Here is a 24,329-nt window from a genome sequence, read left to right as displayed (position 1 = left end):
AAAATGGCTTTGATTCATTTGTTTAATTGGGTTCTTGATATTTAGTTTTAGGACTTGTGTGGAGGGTTCAGAAACCTTGAAACACCATTCTATATAAGTCTTACTCAGGAGTAAGTATACATAGCACTTACTCCAATGCACACATGTATAGGACTGCAACCTTATAGCACAGCATAAATGTTATAGCATAGCACAAAGCTTGGGAGTTGTGCTAAAGAATAACATTAACAGTGCTTCTGAATATATGTAGTATGCCTAAAATAAATACAATTTCCTGCATGTTTTAGGTTAGTGGATAAAATTCCCAGAACAAAAAACAACAGTGGGAGTGATTTTGGGGCAACACTAAAAACCTGATCTTATCTTCAAGGTTAAACATAATGACTACATATTACATTTGCTATCAGAAGCAGGCTGCTCCTGGATAACAATTGCTAGGAACACAAGGAAACGTAAGTGTGGAACAGTGGTTGTATTCCTGTGCCACTTGTGGGTATCCTAAAGACATTTTACTGGCCACTATGAAAAGAGAATGTAGAACATGTCTGATCCAATATGGATGTTCTTACATTCCTATAAAATATTTTCATTTATTTTTAGAAACTTATTGTAGTATTTTTTTTAAATGACAATTTAAGAGTCTTTTCCCACAGGCAATATAATTCATATTTGTACCTGAAATCTGGCAATGGGAGTTCAAAACTCTTAGTAGCCATACATATATTTCAGTGGCCGTTGGCTAATTTGCCTGATGTTGTGAGGATAAAATGGGGGGATCTACATATGGCAACCTAGTGTTCCTTGAAAAAGAAATCAGATTTATGATGTTCAGAAGTTCAAATTAAGTTTAATAATTGTGTAGTCCAGTTTTAGGGCTGCATATCCTCCAAAAGCAGTTTGGAAGAAGTGCTTCAGAATGCAGAACATCACAGGAAGAGTATTTCTTTAAAGTGGGAATGTGGGGGGGAAATGCCTTTTTAAAGACCTACTGAGCAAACACTCTAACCACTTCCAAATAATTTTCAAAACTGCACAGCTCTATCCAGCATATTAATCTCAGGAGAAATCTTGGCTAAATTCTCATATTGCATTAAATCATGGTATTCTTTTTTAAAATTTTGGCTCAATGTAACTTGTAACTGAGACGCTACTGCTTGAATGTGCCGTTATGGAAGAAACTGTTAAGAATTTATCATGAGACATTGTTTTCTTTTTAAAATAAATACTTAATAATAAACAAATATAATTATGCTTTCATCTAGCAGCAGTGAAACTATCTCGAATATTATGTTATGAATTTTTGGTATCAACATAATCCTATATCATGGCTATATAGTAAGGGAGAATCTAGTCTCAAAATTCAAGCCAAGGTATTTTGCAAAAAATATAGCACCAGGTCGTCTGCAGAGAATGTTTTTGAAGAATTTATTATTCAGGCTATGTTAGTGCTCATTTAATTATTCATTTTGTTTATTTATAGTGGAGCTATTACAGATAATATGGTGAAAATCCCCAGCAACCTCAAACACCAGATGTTAGTTTTCTATCTGTAGTCCCATAAGGCAAATCTAAGCACCAGCAAGAGAACTTTAAAATAAGCCCAATTACTTTTGTGCTAGCATGTTAATTTGCCTAAAAGAAAATCAAGCAAAGAAGTAACAAGCCTGTAATCATTGCTCCTTCCTTCCTTCCTTCCTAATTTCTTTCCTTCTTTCCTTTCCTTTCCTTTCCTTTCCTCCATCCTTCCTTCCTTCCTTCACACATAAAAACATAGGAAAGGTCTTATTCTAAGAAAAATGTTGGTCTCATAACTACTAACAGCAGAAGGTGTCAATTAGGTGCATTCAATATATTTTGGAGTCTGGCAAAATATCTGGAGGATTCCAACTGGCTTACTACTAGTTTAGTAGTAGCTCAACAAAATGACTGGCATAAATCTTTCCCAGGATTACCTGGGATTCCAGGGACTTCTTTTTTCTACACCTTGTTAAATCTTATGAGAGACATTGACCAGAAATCTTTAATGAACCTCTGAAATCCAGGTATGGATTGATTTATTGAACAGAAGAACGAGTCAGTGTGAAGTCCCAATTCACTAATAGCAGTGGGATTCATGTAACCTGAGTTTCAGGAAGGATGAGGTTTTCTTGGTGGGTTTAAGAGATTTTTCCATTCTTTGGCTGAAAAGATTTTTGCAAAGAAATTTGTCTTGTTTGGCTACATTCAACACATAGTTTCAGGCTCTTGATAAGTAAAATGAAAGTCCTCAATAATCTGCATTTAGTATAGAGATGTGACATGGATCCTGAAAAAATGCTGAAGGCTTTATAGATTGGCTAAATTTAGATAAGCATATTCTGAATATACTCTGATCAAGTGCTAATTACATGAGCATGCTAGCGCATTCAGATTAAACTAGCATTTTTCAAAAAATGCTTTGTTTTGATTGATGAATCTTTCTAATATGTGGTTTGTAGAGATTCTCAGTCATCCAAGTCATGGTTGTCCCAAATGTGCTTTTTCAGGAGGCAACTGGACTTTCTTGTTTATTCTTTTGTAGACATTTAACTTCTCATCTAAGAAGCTTCTTAAACTCTGACAGGATAGTGGGGAATGGATGGATTTATATTCCTTGCAGACAGCTGGTCATTTGCATACTTTTTTCCTTCCTCTCTGTTGTGGGAGTAGGAATAGTGTGGGAGTAAGAATGGATTTCCAGAGGAAAAAAAATGGCAGACTACAGGAACCAGGAGCACTACCCAAGTAACCCTGAGGACACAGATAAACCTCCAAGTGTTCCTAATATGTGGTTTCATGTTAGAGTCAGTAACCAGCAGCACATAGACTTTTTAATATATTCCTACAGGGTAAGCTACCATACTTACCCATTTAGAAAATATTTTCATAGATATGACATTTAGGCATACTAAATAAATCATATTAAGCAACTCAGAATTAGAAACATGGCAGAAATTAAAGAAAGACCTTAAGAATTTTTTAATAAAACATTTACTGCATGATAACATTATTTACATAATAAAATAGAATTTCTAGACACACATATCACAGTAGTAAGAAGATAAACATAAAAAGCTTTCAAAGGATTCTGAAGTAGCATGTGATTCCTTTTTTTTTCTTTTCAGCAAATTGGTGGGTTTTTCTCATGAAAAAAGAAACCAGCATGACAGCCAAATCTCTCCATATTGTCCCTCAAGTTATTTGCTACATTTTCATCCAATTGCAAGTAATGAGTAGCTTGAAAAAGCCTCTGATTATCTCTTCACAAGCAAAATACTATGAAGTTCAGCTTCTCCCTTTTTAGTCACTGTTTTGAAATGGTATATTTTTCCTAAATTCTACAACAAGATTTCTGAAACTAAGATTTTGAGTTTCCTTCCTTCTTCCCACTAATAAAAAACCTAGCACCCATAATTTTTTTATAAATACTATATAATTGGATATACCACTATTAAGAAATAAAATTATATCAATTTCATACATATTTTAATTGTAAGCATCTATTATTTAAATAAATTGACAATTTGTACTGGTATATAATGTACACATGCTTAAAGTTAAATCAAGTGATTATACCTCATTGCCTCATTCTTTTTATTAATCCAGATACAACAAAAAGACAATTTTAACAGTTTGTATTAAGTTCCAATATAAATAACATTTCTCCGAACCTCTTTGGCCATTGCTTTATTGGTGGGATGTCTTATATTGTCACCAACTGCTTATGCTGGCAACTTTTAGCAAATTAATATCATTCCTTGAATGCCTGGCTTTTTATGAAACCTAAGCAAACAATGAATAGATCACTTTAAAATATATCTCACTAATATTTTCTAAAATTATTTCCTCACAGAACCTTAAAAACAATAGTTGATAAAAATGGTTCTTTAGATTTAAACGTGAATTATAAAGGAGCATATATGTACCTGCAGGAAAGCTGCTTTGGTATAGTGGCTAAGACACCAGGCTAGGAAATAGGAGACTATACAGGGGTGGGCAACTCATAGTCCAACCTCTGGACTATGAGTTCAAGTACCCACCTTAGATGTGAAACCAGCTGGGTGACTTTGGATCAGTTATTTTCTTTCAGCCCCAGGAAGAAACCAATGGCAAACCATTCCAAAATATTGTCAAGAAAACTTGACATTCTGGGAGTTGAAGTTCACAGATTGTAAAAGGGTCATAGTTCCCTGCTCCTAATCTATGAGGTCTCCAAGAGTCCATACAACAACAAAATTCCTTTCTTCCAGTTGTAATTTTAAGACTTCACTGAAATCAACATAAATGAATTTCCCATTTTTGTTGATATATTTATAATGTTGGTTGTGTTCTTTAAATAATGTGTAAACTTTATCTAATAAACCTTATTTAGGGCACACTAACTTTCAAATAATTTCTTAGAATTGTAGGTTAAAATATTACTAATTAACATGTCTGCTCTTACGAAATTGATAAATGCAATTTGCGTCAATTTATTATTTCCTGCGCTCAGTGGAAAAATAAAGTTTCCAACCTTTCACATTTGCACTCTTAAAACATGAGCATTTATGAAGACTCTGGATATCATTCCACACATCTCGAAGGCTGCCCCAGACTGGAGAAAGCTGGTCTATCCTCTATCTGTGTTATAAAATATTACACACATTGATTTATTTGTTAAACAAATTTAAATGGCTGTCCAATACACACATGGCTACCATAGATAACTCACAACATTAAAGGTCCACAATATAACTCCCCCACGAAGTCAATCCTGTGAACTAATTTCATTATTAGCTGTTTAGGATACTATTTATTTCCATGATTGCTCCTTGCCACATTCTTTCCTCACCCCCTTCTGATCTAATTCATTGTGGAGGGATTTTCCATAGTAAAAAGATCAGAGTGAAAAATGCAGGAGTGCCAAAACCTAGTTTTCAATCAAGCTTAAAGTAAGGATAGAGTAACAGTTTCATGTTTTCTCTTTCTTCTATGAAATGTAAATTCACTTAAATCCATATTTAGTAATAAGTATGACAACTGTTACAATTGTAGGAATTTTACAATTAAAATTCTGCCCGAGAAGCCAAAGTAAGAATGCATTAAAACACGATATCCCTACAGAATGATATGGAAATAAAGGCAGACAAAAATAAGGATTTGCACAACCTTTCAACTGACAAGAAATTGGGTGTTTTTTTCCCACTTGAAATTAGTGGAATTAGCATCCAGAGGCATCAGCATAGCATAGGCACAAGAGCAACACGATATTTTCAGGTGAAGCTACTCTGTTTTCATCTATTCTAAGCCCCAGGTCAGCAGTAGGAACGACTCCTGGCATCTTTCAACCTTGGAAATGTTTAAGCACTATTTCTGGCATCCTTCAGGTATCCTTCCCATCGGGGGAAGCATTAGGCAACTGATATCTGCCCTCAAGCACAGCAAAATCCTTGTGCAGTTGTTAAATCAGTTGTCAGCCAGCAAGTAGCATGTGATCTAGAGGCATCAGACACAATCAGCGCTATCATGCAGATGATGGCTTTGGAATCACCTCATGGCGATATGGGCCACAAACAAATGTAATATATAAATAAATGACTAGACAGATTTTGAAACTTCCTCCACAGTTTCCTTGATGATTATCTTCTGACACATCATCTTCAACAGAAAGTAGCGCAGGGAGAAGGTGTTAGGAAGTGAGAATTACAGGTCCTGACATGACTGATCTTCACATTCCCTCAGACATTTGGTTCGGTCCAGGTAAAGTGCACTAATCTCCCTATCACTAGCACTTCCCAAGATGCAGGACCCAGATAGTTAAACTAATTCATGCTGAGCTGTTAGATGCAACAACTGTAGTACAGACGAGATGAACACAGACAGGATCTACAAGGTTTAGGGCTGTTTCTCTGGGCAACCAAATCTTAATCAGATGGCTTGATAGTCGCAGTTTGCAAACATGGGAAAGCAGCCTGTCAGGTACAAATTGCTGGCATGGACTGTGTTACCCAAAGACTTCAACTGGTTGTGCAGGAAGCTCTTCGTTTGGAAGGGAGTAGCACCAGGACCATCTCCATTGGCACTAAGGTTGCCCCTGACACTTTTACGGACAAGTGCCAAAAAATTGCTGGCTATCTCCATTGTAGTCCAAAGGGGAAATATACCCTAGACAGGTGCCAGATCATCTACTACATTGTAGATGATCTGCATTGACACCTGATTTTCTGAAAGCTGTCCCCCTGGAATTCTGCCAACCTGCTCAAGCAACTGGTTCTGTTCATGACAGAAAGCACGATTGTCCTCCCCTCAATCAGAAGATGAGACTTATTGCCAAGCTGGTTTCTAAGGCCATTCTTTGTGATAATTGTAACTGAAGAGAATCATGCTGAACTAGATTCTGTTCTTGGTTATTTTTAAGAACACTTCAGAAATTAACTCCAGCAGAAAATGAGCTCTAAGAATGGCTCACTTGGCAGGCTGACTTCACACTAGACCAGGGGTCAGCAACCTTAACACTCAAAGAGCCATTTGGACCCGTTTCCCACAGAAAAGAAAACACCGGGAGCCACAAAACCCTTCCTGTGCCTGACTATTTCCTGAGCAGCCACAAAACTAGCATATGTAGTTGAATTAAATGTTCTGATTTCTTCTGAAACTTTTCTTTTCTTGGATTTATCCATGGTTGAACTATCGGGGGTTGAAAAGCTCAATAAATCATGTGCTGGCAGGTGTCACACATTGGCGGTTGTGACGCATATTTTGAGTGACAGGGAGCCGCAGCAGAGGGATGAAAGAACCACATGTGGCTCCAGAGCCACAGGTTGCTGACCCCTGCACTAGACTCAACAGTAGCTAAAATACTTGAGTGGCCATGTTAGCATGTTACAGGATTGCAGAATTGGAAGGGATTCTGCACTCATCAAATTTAATCTTTTTCATGAAAAACAAACAGTTGACAAGAAATGGTTTAAGCCTCATTTCTTAAAAATCTTCCAAGATGAAGCCACAACGTCCACAGGTTCTGCTGTTATTATACAGGTCGAACCTTCACATATGGGTGAAGGAATGCTGATATTGATAATGTCAGACTTGACAGTCAAAACCAAGATTCTAAGAGGTTTCTTTAAACAGATTTATTTAAAGGGGGGGTTAGGTGGAAGAAATCTTGTCACTATTTTAACTGTTAGGTTCCAATTTATCTGCAAATTTATTAGGATGGACTTTTTACAAGTTTTCTTGGTAGCAATCCTTTGTACAAGTGATAAAGCTATCCATTTATGTATGTATGTATGTATGTATGTGTATATATATATAAAGAATTGTCCTAAAGATGCGAGTTCCAGGTATAGTTGTAGAAGAAGCGATAGAGTTCCGGAGATCGTGATGTCTATCGCTTCTTCTACACACACACACACACACACACACACATGTAGGTCTTTGGTTATTCAGGTTTTCTCCTGCGTAAAATTGGAGGTTTCTTGGCAACGTTTCGACGAAGTCTCATTCGTCATCTTCAGGCTGGTGTTCTCGGCTTCGTGCTTCTAGGAGCAATGTATATATGAAAATATATATATGAAAAGAATATGGTCAAGAGACCATTGGGAGATGGGCAGTACAGAAATGTGAAAAATAAATAAATATATGTAGTTGTTCTGAATTTATACTATTTCCAAATTACCTGTTTCCCAGACACCAACAAACCATAACACTGAGACCTAGAGGTGACTGAAACAGGGTGTGCAGGCTCTGATGTTACATGCACTCATATGACACATGGACATGCAGCATGAAGGCATCTATCCAACAGCAGCCCATTTAGCCAGGAAGTGGGAACCAGCCTCCCATTGCTGTTGCCTGCCTTCTTGAGAAATAAGCTACTGCTTGGAGGGGTTTTGTCTGAATTCATGTGCAGAGCCTGAATTTTGGTGGGAAGATTAATATGTGACCTTCAAAACAAAAGAAGGTGCTGGAGGCAACATTAAAGTTGTTTCTGCTTATGTAGCTCTACTGTCTATATTCCAGGGGTGGGTTCTACTTACATTTACTATTGGTTCGCAATGGGGCCACGTGCACGTGCTTACTTTGCTCACCCATGTACACGCTCTTCTGCACATGTGCAGAAGCTTCTGCGCATACGCAGAAGCTCCCTGATAACGTCGGGGTCGATGGGCGGAGCTTCCTGCCGGTTTTACTACTGGTTCTATAGAACTGGTCCGAACCGGGGGCAACCCACCACTGCTATGTTCACACAAATGTTGCAAATACAAAAGTTCTAGCAGTATGTTGTTTCAGGTTGTTCAGAGTCCACAATGCACTTGGTATATGTGCATTATTCAAAGTGCACAATACTTGGTATGTATGCTCTTGATTTCTAATGTTGAGATTTAAACAAAGCAAGTGTCCTCAAACAGTATCAGCCAAGAACATATACAGAGTGCACATACACAGCTACGTTCAGCAAGCAGTCACTACTATCATATCCAAGGAATTTCTTGCTGATGACTGTTTTGCATTCATTGGTTCTGGGAGGAATTGCCTTCAGGGCTGCTGTTCATTCAACACACTTTGTGTGCTGAGTTTTCTTGTTTTGGCTCTCTTGTCTGTGGAAAATTCAGAGTACATTTAAAAATACAAATATTTACAGTCAGGTCCAGAAATATTGGGACATCAACACAATTCTAACATCTTTGGCTCTATACACCACCACAATGGAGTTGGAATGAAACAAAAACAATGTGCGTTAACTGCAGACTGTCAGCTTTAATTTGAGGGTATGTACATCCAACTCAGGTGAACGGTGTAGGACTTACAGCAGTTTGTATATGTGCCTCCCACTTGTTAAGGGACCAAAAGTAATGGGACAATTGGCTTCTCAGCTGTTCCATGGCCAGCTGTGTGATATTCCCTCATTACCCCAATTACAATGTGCAGATAAAAGGCCCAGAGTTCATTTCAAGTGTGCTATTTGCATTTGGAATCTGTTGCTGTCAACTCTCAAGATGAGATCCAAAGAGCTGTCACTATCAGTGAAGCAAACCATCATTAGGCTGAAGAAACAAAACAAACCCATCAGAGAGATAGCAAGAACATTAGGCGTGGCCAAAACAACTGTTTGGAACATTCTCAAAAAGAAGGAACGCACCGGTGAGCTCAGCAACACCAAAAGACCCGGGAGACCACGGAAAACAACTTTGGTGGATGACCGAAGAATTCTTTCCCTGGTGAAGAAAACACCCTTCACAACAGTTGGCCAGATCAAGAACACTCTCCAGGAGGTAGGTATATGTGTGTCAAAGTCAACAATCAAGAGAAGACTTCACCAGAGTGAATACAGAGGGTTCACCACAAGATGTAAACCATTGGTGAGGCTCAAAAACAGGAAGGCCAGATTAGAGTTTGCCAAACAACATTTAACAAAGCCTTCACAGTTCTGGAACAAGATCCTATGGACAGATGAGACCAAGATCAACTTGTACCAGAATGATGGGAAGAGAAGAGTATGGAGAAGGAAAGGAACTGCTCATGATCCTAAGCATACCACCTCATCAGTGAAGCATGGTGGTGGTAGTGTCATGGTGTGGGCATGTATGGCTGCCAATGGAACTGGTTCTCTTGTATTTATTGATGATGTGACTGCTGACAAAAGCAGCAGGATGAATTCTGAAGTGTTTTGGGCAATATTATCTGCTCACATTCAGCCAAATGCTGCAGAACTCATTGGACGGCACTTCACAGTGCAGATGGACAATGACCCAAAGCATACTGCAAAAGCAACCAAAGAGTTTTTGAAGGGACAGAAGTGGGATGTTATGCAATGGCCAAGTCAATTACCTGACCTGAATCCCATTGAGCATGCATTTCACTTGCTGAAGACAAAACTGAAGGGAAATTGCCCCAAGAACAAGCAGGAACTGAAGACAGTTGCAGTAGAGGCCTGGCAGAGCATCACCAGGGATGAAACCCAGCGTCTGGTGATGTCTATGCGTTCCAGACTTCAGGCTGTGATTGACTGCAAAGGATTTGCAACCAAGTATTAAGAAGGGAAAGTTTGATTTATGATTATTATTCTGTCCCATTACTTTTGGTCCCTTAACAAGTGGGAGGCACATATGCAAACTGCTGTAAGTCCTACACCGTTCACCTGAGTTGGATGTACATACCCTTAAATTAAAGCTGACAGTCTGCAGTTAACGCACATTGTGTTTGTTTCATTCCAACTCCATTGTGGTGGTGTATAGAGCCAAAGATGTTAGAATTGTGTCGATGTCCCAATATTTCTGGACCTGACTGTATATTAGGTGGCCTGCTAACTGCAGGGTTTTTCATGGACAGCGTATTCTTTTCATACTGTTATGCAATGTTGATTCAGCCCATAGTGCATTAGACTTACAGGCATGGTTGAGCTAGGTTCTTTTTTTCACTTGTTGCAGTTCTCTTTTAGCAATTCAAGTGAAATCTCCAGCCACAGAAAAGGTAATGATTGTATTATGTTCGAAAGGGTTGTCTTGTTGAATATAAAAATCAACCAACCAACCCATCCATCCAGAGCCAAGCAATTTCTCCTCACATTTCTTTCAATTAAAATAGCAATGGCCCAGATCAAATAGTTGCTTCTGAGAGGCTATAGCTAAGATTACCAGATCTGGACTACAAAATCTGGATGACCAGTAGATAGCAACAACGAGCTAAGAGCTTTCTTATCTCTTTGCTATTATCCTACTGGTTGTCCAGATTTTGCAGGAAAGAAGTCCATTCTGAATCCCATTGTTCCCTCTTTACAGAACACCAGAACCAATCCCACTTCCAGATTATCTGAACTCAGAATAGGAAAACTGGATTTAGTTTGTCTAGATTGTGATCAGCCTGTAATGGAAATAACAGAACTCTGGGAATGAAGTGTTCAAGCAAAGTGTGTTTTTCATTTAATTAAGCCATTTTTCATTGTTTTTCCTTTTCCATGTTCATGCAGTTCATCAGCTGTATCAATTAATTTTGCATAAATATTGAGGAAGAGGAACCAAAATGAAAGAAGTAATTAAAGAAAATCAATACATGTCATGGAAATTTGAAAGGACAGGATTTCTTTGTTTCCTCGGATCCTAGGCAGATTTGCTAATGTTGAAGACAAAATGTTTTGCAGCTTTTGGAAACTGTAGTTCTTTTGCAAGTTTATAATAAATTGCACTTCAGGTAAGCTGAGACAAATTTTCTTGTCCGTACTTCATTGCTGATTCAAATTCATTGAAGCTAATCCGGCCATCAGAATCCTGATCAACCTCCCTATAAAAGAAAAAAAACATTTTCATACTTTGATTAATGAAATAGTTCTATATTTTATAGCATGAAAGTATGTGATTCTGTAAGGCAAAGACTAATATCTAATTGACAAATATCTAAGGTCAACACTTCAAATGTGGAAAAGGACTTTTACAATAAAACTTCCTCTTTCCTTTTGTCCACAGTATGCCTTTGCATTTATTCCAGAACGGAAACAACTGAATTTCCAATTCAAGCTAATGGATACTTTCCCATAAAATTATGAATCCTATAGTGTTAAGAATATAGTGTGCTATGTACATTGTCAAATGCTCAGGTAATGAATGTATTATCTAAACTCAGGACAATGCATACAACATTTGCAATTTTTAAATATAGCTCTTCGTACAGTATATAGATAGTTATAGAGAAATATCTAAAAACTGGGTATCTGAAAGCAAAGTCTGTTCATGCAGCCTTTGGAAGCTTCTTTAGGAGTTTCTTTAATTTTTTTTAATTCTGCCTTTAATATTTTTATAAATATTGGTACTTGGTAGTACAGTGGTCTAAGGCACCCTGTTATTAAGATGGTTATTAAGACCAGCTGCCTGCAAATACTGCAGGTTCGAATCTCGCCAAGGCTCAAGGTTGACTCAGCCTTCCATCCTTTCTAAGGTAGGTGAAATGAGGACCCAGTTTGTGGGGGCAATAAGCTGACTTTGTATAAATATACAAAAGAATGAAGGCTATTGCTTAGCGCATTGTAAGCCGCCCTGAGTCTCCGGAGAAGGGCGGCATATAAATCAAATTAAAAATAATAATAATAATAATAATAATAATAATAATAATAATAAAAAAAAAAAAAAAAAAAAACTCAAGGTGGCGAATATATTTAATACTCATGAATGAAGATAAATATATGTGTCTCAGGATATTATTGCAAGATCCAATCCAATTCTGATCACTGGAACCAAAGATCTATTCTTCCAAGCTTTCAGGCTCATGCTGGAGCCTGAGAGAACTTCTCTCTCTCTCCAGAATATATGCACTGGAGTGTTTTATGCATTGTATTTATATGTTGCCTGGTTGTGTGTGCTTTTAATTGTTAATTAGGGCGTTGATGGCCATTAACTCATTAGTTGTTATATCCTTGTGTACCCTGCCCTCCACTCCTAAGTACCTAGTAAGCTGGTGGTAAATCAGCACTCCTATTGACTGACAAAGGGCACATTTCCCAGGCTTCAATCATTTCTCTGGCTATTTTTGTTCCTGCTTGGCCAACAATCTTAGTATCTGAGAAACTGAATGCATGTTCATTGCAATCTGAAGCTACCAATGAGTTCAGGACCCCTTGTCTAACTGCTTGCTTGTTTTCTCGCAATTGTTACCTTCCTCAACATTTATCCTACCTCAGGGGTATCAAACTCGATTTCATTGAGGACCGCATCAGGATTGTGTTTGACCTCACAGGCTGGGGTGGGTGTGGCCAGGGTGGGTATAGCCAGCTTGATGTCACTTGTGTCAGGGTGCATGTGGCAGCCCAAGCACTCTGCCAGTGAAAACAGGCTCCCAAGCTCATTTTCGGCCATAATAGCCTCCTGCAGCCCTCTGCCAGTGAAAATGGAGCTTGGGGCGGCTGCACGCGGCCCTCCCAAGCTCCATTTCACTGCCAGAAGTACTGCGGGCTGGTTCTTTGCTGTTTCCAGGATGACCCCGCAGGCCTTGAGTTTGACACTCGTGTCCTACATAGTCACAGGAGCAATCCATGCAGGGAATTAGTAAATTGCATTAGAAGTTTCTCCCGCCTCCAAACAATCTTTGCAGTGAACTAAGGGTCAATGATACATTCATAAAATAAAGATGACACATTGTTAAATATAAATTATTTGACTATGAGGGGTCTTTGGTGCTCTCTGAAAACAACTCTTTGGTTGTTTTCTTGCAGATGTTTCATTACTCAAACTAGGCAACATCATCAGCGCTGGTAGGGAGTGGGGTTTGGTCTCAATTTATATCCTAATGGCTTGCCCTGTCAGGGTTGGTGGGAGTGGTCTTGGGGGATTCTTTGGTTGAGCTGCTTACTGTTAGCTTGTTTGGCAGATCCTTGATTGGGATATTGTTTACTGCTTGATTGCTGGTTTGATATTAATCTTGGTGTTAATCTCTGGTCATCTGGGTGTTGATCACTAATAGAGTGTGCTTTGGTCTTTTTGTTCCTTTTTTGGCTTATTGATTATCTCCCTTGAATGCTATGTAGATGCTATTTATCTCTATGTGCCAGTTGATAACTGATATGTCAGCGTGCCAGGCTTCCAGGAATTCTCTAGTGTTTTTTGACTTGGTCTAGAATGGTCACAGTTTTCCAGTTTTCCACAGTTTTTCTCTACCAATTATTTGATTATTTTCTACTATAATTTTTAATTGCTATATTGACAGTAAAAGTCAAAATAGATCAGCAGCAGCACAGAAAATAGAACCAATAGAGACTCCAATTCTGATATTTATGTTTTTTGGTGTGCCATACTATAAGCAGAAAAGCAACACTACTGTCAGTTACTTGATTTCAAGTATATTCCTTTTTTAAAACAATAAAAATAATATTTACAGTTTTCTTCTGTACAAGTAATCCTCAAGTTATGACCATTCGTTCAGTTACCATTTAAAATTATAGTGCTGAAAAAAATGAACTGATGAACAATGCCAGAAATTATGGCCATTGCAGCGCCCCTGCAGTCACGTAATCAAAAGTCAGTTGCTTGGCATCCTGCCTTCACCTATAACTATAGGGGCACTGCAACTCTACCACCCGCCTATCTACTCGCTGCCCCCATCTACAACATTTGGTGGTCCTGCACCATGGCACTTGTTGTCGGCAGCAGTGCTGGGGCTGGGCTGGAAGTAGAGGCCCAGAGCCTTCAGCAATCTCAGCCAGCCTGTACTTCATCTCCAGGGCCACTGCCACATAGAACTGCTGCCTCAAGTGTCACACCATACCCCATCCCGTCAGCACCTTTCTACAATGCCCCAATTGCCCTGTGTTCCACAGGATCTGTGCCCCATTTACCTTCACCTGCCAACAGGCATACACAGCCTATGCGAGGCAGCTTCTGAGCACACCAGACCTTCTTACCAAGACTGCCTCACATCAGTCTCTAAGTCAGTGTCCCATTTTCACAAACTTTGAAAGTCTCATTTCCCAAATCATGCAATTTGGGGGATGAGGCTTCCAAAGGATCGCAAGAATGGAGTTCATTCTCATAGTGCTTTAGAAGTTTCATTTCCCAACCATTAGGTACATTCATAGAAAAGCAAGCTACAAATGGCTATCTATGATGGTTGCCTTACTGAAATAAATGAACTTTTGCATGATATTCTAATTTTTCGAGTTTCACCTGTATATTATCTCTAACATAGCAAAGTCCTGTTAAGGCTATGTCTTACTAATTATTAGAAACATAATGCAGGACTAGATGGAATTTTGTATTGATCTAGCACAGGCTACACAATATTGTTAAATAAAAATAATGCATGATCAGAATGTGTCTTCAAGAATTAACAATTACAATTGTTCACCTTGTAAGCTGCTCTACTTTGCTCATTGTTGACTGTGAAACCAATTATTTTGTTGTTGCTGTGTATCTTTATTTTTCATTCTGAACTATTATGCTGATGTTTGTAACTGTATTCATCACACACAGTATGTGCTTCAAACAGCCAGATAAATTGAATAAAATATAAATAAATAAATAATCTGAATGTGTGAGTTTTCAAGTATTAACTAGTTCAAATGAATAACTATGATGAAAATGACATGTTTCATTTAAATGTATCTTTGAAGTAGGAGAAATATTTATCTCTTTGATTCAGTAAATACAAATCAATAGACTAGAATAACTGCTGTTTATTATTCATCAAATTTTCCTAGTAATTTTAAAAACTATTTATTTTGTGCCATTCAGCACCTAAGGCTAATCTTTTACTAGAATGGTAGATGTAATTAGTACACAACTTAACTCAATGCAGAACATAAATTACTCTCTTATTATATTAGGTAATTAAAGCATCCTGAAACACTTCCCACCCTCCCTGGCTGCATAAAGCCACCTCTCCAACTGGAATTTTAAAATCTCAGTGTATTGTCTAAACAGCATAAAGAATTACTTTTGATAGGCTCTTTCCAGTTTCTTGATTAATTAAAATGCATATATTATAAATGTTGCAATTGTGCCGCCTCCAATTAATAACTCCATTTCTAACGCAACATATTATTTCAGTCAGTTTTCAGTGCTCTATTTCCAGATAATGTTTTGGATATTTGAGATATTTCTTTAGCTGCTGATCTACCGGATAATTTACTGGTACCTGGAAATCTGAGTCAGGTGACAGGAATTGGCAGAAACAGAGCAAGAGTATTTTATGCATACAGAATGGATCACAGAATTTGCCTACCACCAAGTCAGATCATTGATTACCAAGTCCAGTATTGTCAGATGAAAGCAGTTTTAAGCATGAATCTTCCCCAGCCCTATTTGGAGAAACTGGAGAATTCAAACTATAATTTCCTCCCTGCACAGTTGCAGCTGATCTGTATAGTAGGGAACATATTCAGCCTGCAACCATCATTTTGGTTGTTTTCATTTGCTGGATAGAACAAGCACCATTGCATCTAAGGGTTGCTATGTTTTAGAGTGAAATTAACATTACTGGCAGTAGGATCCATTTTGTACCCTTCCTCTATGTTGTAACATAATGATCACAAAACTTATATTTCCTGCTAATTGTGTCCCCCATTCTATTTAACATTTGTATGAAGACACTGAATGCTTATACTGATGACAAATTTAGTTTGCCTTCCCTTCATCACCGAGTGTGTCAAACTCCTCGATTTATTTCTGCTTGGACTGGATAATGGGCTTGATATAAGAGGAGTACAGAGATTAACTTGGAGAAAATATGTAGCAAACATGAGCTTAGTCTGGTAAAACAGGAAAGTTGAGAAAGAAATTCAAGATTGTGTTCACTGCTTTGACTCTCTTTGGTATAAAGAGGAGGGACAGAAAATGCTGCCAGGCTTTCAGCTTTCTGTTATTATAGTCTATGTCAATAAAGTAGACATATTTCTTGCAATGTCTATTTCCTGACTTGGCCTGCCTTGAAGGGCTGACGTTGGTGAAATTAAACCTGAGCTTTAAAGAAGAATTAAAGCTGAATTCCGACAGGTCAGAAGGTTTAGTGGTTGGGGAAATATTTTAGAGGAGAACATGTTTTCCCTGAAATGATAGGTTTGCAATTTGGGAGTGGTTCTGAATTTGTCTCGTTCTGTCCTTGCATTGCTAGGCCAGCATAGTAGCAGGGGAGTAATGGTATATGATCTATCAATTCTTTTAGAGAGGTCGAATTTGGCCTCCATTTCTCACATGTTGGTTTCCGCCTCTTTGATAATTATAATCTTACTGTGGAGGCTCCTGAAGGAAATGCAAACATTACCAAAAAATCCAAATTACAATGATCAGGCTAGGTGTTTCCAGAAGGGAGCATCTGACACTCATCCTGGACTAGTTCCCAGTAGATTTCCAAGTTGAATTCAAAGCAATGTATTAACCCTGTTCAAGGAACAAGTCCTGCTGTACCTTGGAACTGTGACATTTAGCTAAAGGACTGCCGTGTAGGTCATCCCTGAGGGAGGCTGCCAAGGCAGAGGGTGTCCCAGATGGCTCTGGAATTTTCTCCCACAAACAGTTTGATCTGCATCTTCATGGGCCTGTTTAACAAAGGCTAAAATTTATTTATTCAAACTGCAACCTTCTCTCTCTAATAATATTATGCTTCTCAGTCTGTCTTACTAATGTATATGATGAAATCTTTTATTTATACTTATTTGACAGCTTTTTTTACTCATGCTTTTTAAATTTTTGTTGGGGGGTTTTATTGCCTTGTTATTCTTCGGCTAGGAGAATAATATAAGACCAGGGGTCCTCAAACTTGGCAGCTTTAAGACTTGTGGACTTCAACTCCAGCATAGCTGGCTGGAGAATTCTGGGAGTTGAAGTCCACAAGTCTTAAAGCTGCCAAGTTTGAAAACCTCTGACATAGACAATTATCAAAGTAAACAAATAAGACACATGAGTCAGCTCTTCCTTCACATCATGTTCTTAGTCATACCTACTGGAAGCATCTTCTTCTCTTCTGAATCTCAATTATTAAGACAAAATTATAAACCACCGCTTGAAATGGGATTGTTTGGATCAAACATGGTAAACAGGTCACAGTTTGACCTTATTTCCATATAAAAAATCATGGTTAGTTGAAAACAGAAGAAAATTACTTTTATATCTTCTCTCAGTCATGCCATGATTGCAAGTTCATCCATGGAGCAGCAATCACGTATTCAGGCAGAATAAAATATTGCAAGGACTATGTTATTAGATCAGTGCACGGATGGTCTATGGAGACCCATTGGCTATGACAAACTTCTGTGCTGAGACTACCTTTGGACATGATGCAGACAAATGGCTGTTGTCATCTTGCGCTAGGCAGCATGTTGACTTCCCTGAGATTTTTAACTAGTAATATTAGTCCATGGATAAAAATTTAAAATGTTCCTTTGTTCCTGAAAGAGATTTTCAGAATCTTAAAACTATAAGTAGCAGTATTGTAAAATTACATTGTGCCATTTGGCATTATAATACAACTATTTCATGGAATGTTAAGGAAGAAGAGAATTTTAAAAGGTCATCTAATCTATTTCCACTGGTCTTTTCAACCAGATGAAAAGGCTGATAAATGTGCAATCTTTTTTTTACTTGATAAAATGATACATTTTGCCGGCTATTGTTATTATATCATCAGCAAATATTGATTATCCCTTTGAACTATCAGCAAAGAATAAACAAATAATGCAATAGTGTTGATTAATGAGAGACACTCAACTGATGGCTTGCCATATTTCAATATTATTACTGTTTTCCATTCCTTGGTAGAGCTGTAGAGGTGCCTATAATTTTCAGGAAAACTCATGCTGTTTTTCACATACACAGGAAAGATGGACCCTTTCTTCTGATCTACCCCAAAATCTGATAGATTTGCTTAATTTCTGAAGAATGTTTCCCAAGGCATTAGCAGACAATTCTATCAAGGGTCTTGTTGGCCTTTGGAACATGTAGTCAAAACAAACTGGTGGTCAGTGTAAATAACAGATGAAGTTCAATTGTACTGCCTGAAGCTTCCAATATTTAACTATATTTTAATCCTACTAATGTAATGAAGAATATACAGCCACTCAGAGACACTTTTAATTTAAATGGTATATAAGCCTTAATAAAATAATTAAAAAAAATAAAAGAACTCAAGAATTCAGTGTTTCTATTGAATCTGAGAAGGTCCCAAACTATTTACCACTTTTTAAGAACCTTTTTAACACAATTCTTCAGCACAGCAATTCCTGAAAAGCACTCTACCTGGATGACTGAGAATCTTCACACACACACACACACACACACACACACATAGGCAGAGAGAGACAGAGATGGAGAGAGAAGGAAGAGATGGAGAGAGAGGAGAGAGAGAGAGAGAAAAGAGAGAGAGAGAGAGAAGAGAGAGAGATGGAGATTCTTTGGGATGAAATCTTGATTAAAGAAAAAAATCTTATCACTCTGCAATTTAAAAGGCAAATAGCTTACTTTGTTTAAATACTTAAGGCCAAAAGGGAAGAACTCACAACAGAATGTAGTGCAAATAACTAAGAACGCAAAGCCATTCTTGCTTACTTACTTTAATATTCTTAATAAAAGTATAAACAAGAACTGAAGTGGTAATGAATTTATAACAAATCATAGGAACCCACAGGGCTTTCCAGTCATGTTTTGTTTTCTGCACACTTATTCCCACACCCTCATGCCTCTTTTACTGACAATGCCTCTTATAGCTATGTATTATTTATTTTATTATTTATTTAGAAAGCCCTGTACCAGTCATCCGGGTACATTGAAAAACAGGTCCCAAATGGGAACAATTAAAAGCAGTTTATGATAAACTTTAAAAACCATCAATTTATATTGAATTACATAAATAATTCAATAAAAGCTTCTAAAAATAAAATAAACGGCTTAAAAGCTTTTGAAATGGGGGAAAATAATGCCAGATCTGTAGGTGCACCACTTTAATGAGTGCTTTAAAAACAGGATAAATCTTAAATCACTGCCTGAAGGTTAAAAAGTTCAATGCCAACAATATTAGAATTCGGATGGCATGCCACAATATTGGAATAGCATGCCAAAATAACTATTATACAATTTAAATACTAATGTTTCTTTTTGGAGAACGTATGTTGTCAGATATTTATTGTCACTCATTGACCACCCTCATGTTTTATCCTTTGTTTAAGCCTTTTAAGCATGCCAGGAAGAGAATGAAAGCCAAGCAGAAGAGAAGAATGCCATAAAAGATCATTTTAATACCAGGATTATGGGAGTTGTTAGTATAACAATGTTTAACACTAAATAGAAGTTGGGGAAAATACCAGCTTATAATTTTATAGTAATATTTATGACAGACATATAGCAATAGCACTTAGATTAATATATTACTCCATAATGCTTTACAGCACTGAGAGGTTTCAATGTCATTGTCCCCAATAACCGGGTCCTCGTTTTACTGACCTTAAGGATGGAAGGCTGAGTCAACCTTGTGCCCTGTCAGGATCGAATTCCAGGCTGTGGATAGAGTTAGCATGCAATACTGCATTCTAACCATATGCCAGCAGGGCCCGTGTGTGTGTGTGTGTGTGTGTGTGTGTGTGTGTGTGTGTGTACATATACATACACACATACATATATACATAGATATACACCCACCCACCCACGCACACACCAGTAGTGGGTTTCACTTACCTTCGCTACTGGTTCGGAATTGTGAGCGCGTGTGCGTGCCCACTTTTCTTGCACCCAGCACTTCTGCGCCGCTACCGCTACTAGTTTGCCTGAACCGGGGCGAACCGGTACAAACCCACCACTGACACATATATACACACACATACACACACAGAGTGAGAGATTATAAAACGCATCTTTTTATAAGTTTCAACTGGAAGCTATTATTGCAGGACTACTGAATTGTCAAACTGACTGAACACTTTGTACAAAGAGTGATGCTTGGGGATGAAATGACCCACCAACTGATGTTTCAAGGATGGCAGCTTTTTCAGTAATCTGTCTTTTTGTCTAATAAATTAGCCACTGCTATTTATTTCTAATACTTGTACCTTTGTTGATGAGCTTCCTGCAGTGCTCTGCAATTTACTCAGATACATGAGTATTAATTTCACTTTTAAAAATACATGTAAAGAAAACTAAATAAATACTTAACAAACGTGGAACAGTTACGGAAAAGATTGCTATGGTTTTTAGAATAATGTAGTATAGACCTAATGACAATCATACCCGTTATTTTGAGAAACAAAACTATCAAGGAAGCATTTTAGTTGCAATAATATCATCAAGATCTGTAGATACTTACTCTCTAAAATAGTCTGAAGTGCTCTCCAGTTTTTCAATGGCAAACTAATTTAAAGTGATGGGATTAAATAAGAAAGACAATATATTGTACTGAAGAAAAGGGTTCAAAGATTTATTTATTTATTAGTTCAATTTATATGCCACCCTTCTCCAGAGACTCAGGGCGACTTACAATGCATTAAGCAATAGCCTTCATACTTTTGTATATACCTGCTTAGTAGGGCTTTTTGGGGCCCCCTAAGCAGTGTTCTATTTTATACAAAGTCAGTTTATTGCCCCCACAAACCGGGTCCTCATTTTACCTAGCTCGAAAGGATGGAAGGCTGAGTCAACCTTGAGCCTGGTGAGAATTGAACTCGTAGTAATTGCAGGCAATTGGCAGCTAAGTGCTACTTTAATAGCAGTTTAGTCCGCTGCGCCACCAAGGCTCTTTAAATAGCCTTAAATAGAAGTGGTTACTTTTTATTGGAAATTCTTTATTTCTTTTATGTAATAGGATCCATATTCAAATAATGTGATTAATGAAAGCAATATTTTATTATTTCTGGGCAATCAGTTTAAATAAAAACAAGGAAGTAAGAAAACTCTCATTGATGGTTGCAATATTCATAAACAGTTTTATATAGACACTCATATGCATATAAGCCTTCTATTAAATTACAGGTAGACCTATGACCTTAATGGAGCCTGCCCATAACAGTCATATATCATAAAGACCAATCCAATTTTACAACTTTTGTGGTGGTGATTGGGTGGTTGTTAAGTGAATGTACTGGAGGACCAACTTAACTCCAAAATGATAAGATAATATGGTTCTCTAATTCTTGTAAAAGCAATCTTGCCACTACATCACAGGTGTCAAACTCAATCGTTTCACATATCACGTTTTTTGCTTTTGCAGAGCCGGGGTGGGCGGGGCCTGCGTGTGACACATCCGGCCCACAGGCCACCAGTTTGACATCCTGCACTACATTATCCTGTGGATATTCAAAGCAGAAAAGGGTTACTATACTGAATTTTCTTGCATCCTGGTTCCCACCTCTTCTAATGTTAATGATTTGTAAGATCAACTACTCCTGTGGAAGTGATACTATTAATTACACTAAATTATTGCTTTAAACATTGATCCTAGGAAACTGCCAACAAAGAATATAACACTGGGTAGAAAATTACATTCCTTCTTACATTTGTTGATACAATGAATATTAGAATCAAGCTATATAAATATATTTTATAAAACAAAATGCTACATTTTGTGATGACCCAGGGCAAGGCACAGAGGCAACACAGCCAGCTGATAGCTCGAACTCCCCTTTATTTCTCCAACTTTTCCCCAAATGCTCCCACATTTATGGCAAGTCCCGGAGCAAAGCGCTCACACACACACCTCCAGCAAGCCTCTGGCTGCGAGTAGTCCAGCAAAACGCTGTTAGCACAACAGTTTCAAGGCAACAACAGCTTTAAGGCAAGAAGTCCAGCAAGGCAAGGGAACAAGGCAATAAGTACAACAAAGCAAAGGAACAAGGCAATGAGTCCACAGACTCGATGTCGGCAATGGTACATAAAACTCCATGAATTCAGCGCTTGTTCCCAACAAGCACCCCTCCCTACAGCGACTCCTTAAGTCTCAGTCCCCAGGTGTGCCTTGTACTCTCCTCCCTAGTAGTTGGGTCGGCCTGCGCTGTTCCCGCCTCCTCTCCACTCTCCATACTCGGGGATCAGGAGGCAGTCCTTGCCTGAGCTCCATCACTCCTCATCTCCACTGCCTCCCCTTTCTTCCCCTCTCTCTCGGTTGTCCTGCCCCCATTCTTCCTTGCTGGCAAGCAGTCCCAGGTCCGAGGGACCAGGGGATGACTCGTCCTGCTCCTCCCCGCGTTCCTCTGGAGCCAACAAGGCCGTCCCCTCAACTCCATCGGCCGCTGCTCTGGCTCATCCTCCTCCACTGACTCAGGCTCCAATGGAGCCATGACACATTTATAGTCATTAACAAAAACCAATACTTAGGAGGTCAAAATAGATATGTTCACATCTAGATTTTCTTAGAGTATATTATTTTCTTCCCTCAATGAGTGAGTCCCCTTAGCTGTAAATATAAGTATAAACTGTAAGTATAAAAACTCACTTAAAAGGTTTCAAACAGCTAGATAGATATAGATTGCTATCATAGCTGCCCTCTTAGAAAGAACAGATGGAGCAACAGAACTTTATATTCAGCATATGCAATTGCATAAAATATGAAGCTTTTAAAAACACTGATGTGCTCTAATGTTTATTAACAGAAAAATGTGCTACACAGCTACAAATCAGAAAACTGAAATTGTACTATATTAATCTACACTTTCAACATCTGCTTAACTACTGATTAAATTATGTCAGCTTTGTTCTCAATACAGCATTAATAGAGACAAATACAAATTTATGGATGCTTTTGCTCTATTAAAAAAAAAAGCATATCCATTCAAGTTTTTTCAAATTCCATTAATTTTATTAGAAAGCAATGGATATTCTGGGCACTCTCTCACAAAAATCTAAATCACTTAATAAGATTTAGGATTTCTCTGGATACCTTTTTGTAGTTGTGCTCATTGAAATATTCAGCTTTACAAAACAGTCTTAGCAGACTATGGGCTGCATCAACCCAAGGATAATATCAAAATTAAGGGAAGTGATAACAGTACTTTATACTGTGCTACTGAGGTTACATTTAGAATACTGTGTCCAGTTCTGGTCACCATAATACAAAATGATGCTGAGGCCCTAGAAAGAGTACAGAGGAGCAACTGAGGGAAGACATGATAGCAGTCTTCTAATATTTGAAGGGATGTCACAGAGAAGAAGGCATGGATTTGTTCTCCATAACACCTGAGGGTAGAATAAGCAGCAATAATTGGAAGCTTATCTGAGGAAGGCCCAACCTAGAAATAAGGAGGAATTTCTTAACAGTGAGATTCCCAGAGTTGTGGGTGCTCCATTGCTGGAGGTTTTCAAGAAAAAAATTAGACAACTATTTGTCTGAGATGGTATGAAGACTCCTGCACTGGACACAGGATTGGACAAGAAGATCTCCAAGATCCAACCCTATTATTCTATGATTATTGATAGTGTATTAATTCTACATGAATTACCATATTTTTTTGGACTATAAGATGCACCGGACTATAAGACGCATCTAAATTTACAGGTCCAAAATAAGAAAAAATAGTTTTTGGCCTCTGCGCGTTGCGTTTTCGCCCACCCAGGCCCCCAGAAGCACTCTGCAATGCTCCGCATGGCCCATTTTTGGCAAAAATGGGCCCGTTTTCGCAAAAACGCACCCACTTTTGGCCTGCAGAGTGCTTCTGGGGGCCGGGGAGGGTGAAAACATGACGAGTGGAAGGCTTGGGAACCCAAAAAGCCCATATTCTGTCTATAAGGTGCACCTAAATTTTCACCCACTTTTAAGGGGGGGGAAAGTGCGTCTTATACTCCGAAAAATACAGTAGCTATTTGTGAACATATAAGTTCATTTTCGCTTGGTTTCAGTTAAACCATTTGAAAGAACAAATTTCTTTCAGTGAAACTGGT

At 38.1% G+C, this 24,329-nt stretch overlaps 1 protein-coding gene across 3 annotated transcripts in view; it reads right to left on the bottom strand.

Annotated features, from left to right (window-relative positions):
• Nucleotides 1-10,896: 10,896 nt before the first annotated feature.
• The window catches only part of EFCAB11 (EF-hand calcium binding domain 11), a 42,974-nt gene continuing 29,541 nt past the window's right edge, over nucleotides 10,897-24,329 (bottom strand). For 2 of the 3 annotated variants that reach the window (XR_004591516.3, XM_034418306.3), the window contains one exon: nucleotides 10,897-11,277. Coding sequence is in view for 2 of the 3 variants with exons in the window: in XM_034418306.3 (XP_034274197.2) it covers nucleotides 11,184-11,277 (94 nt within the window). In the remaining variant the exon portion in view is untranslated. Of the gene's footprint in view, nucleotides 11,278-20,659; nucleotides 20,811-24,329 lie in introns of those variants that run through there. The other variant, XM_087873046.1, reaches the window with a different exon arrangement.

This window comes from Pantherophis guttatus, chromosome 1, assembly GCF_059756535.1.
Source record: "Pantherophis guttatus breed Tessera chromosome 1, ASM5975653v1, whole genome shotgun sequence".
Lineage (NCBI taxonomy): Eukaryota > Metazoa > Chordata > Lepidosauria > Squamata > Colubridae > Pantherophis > Pantherophis guttatus.
The sequence above is the reverse complement of the archived record's forward strand: the minus strand, read 5'-3'. Positions and strand labels throughout refer to the sequence as shown.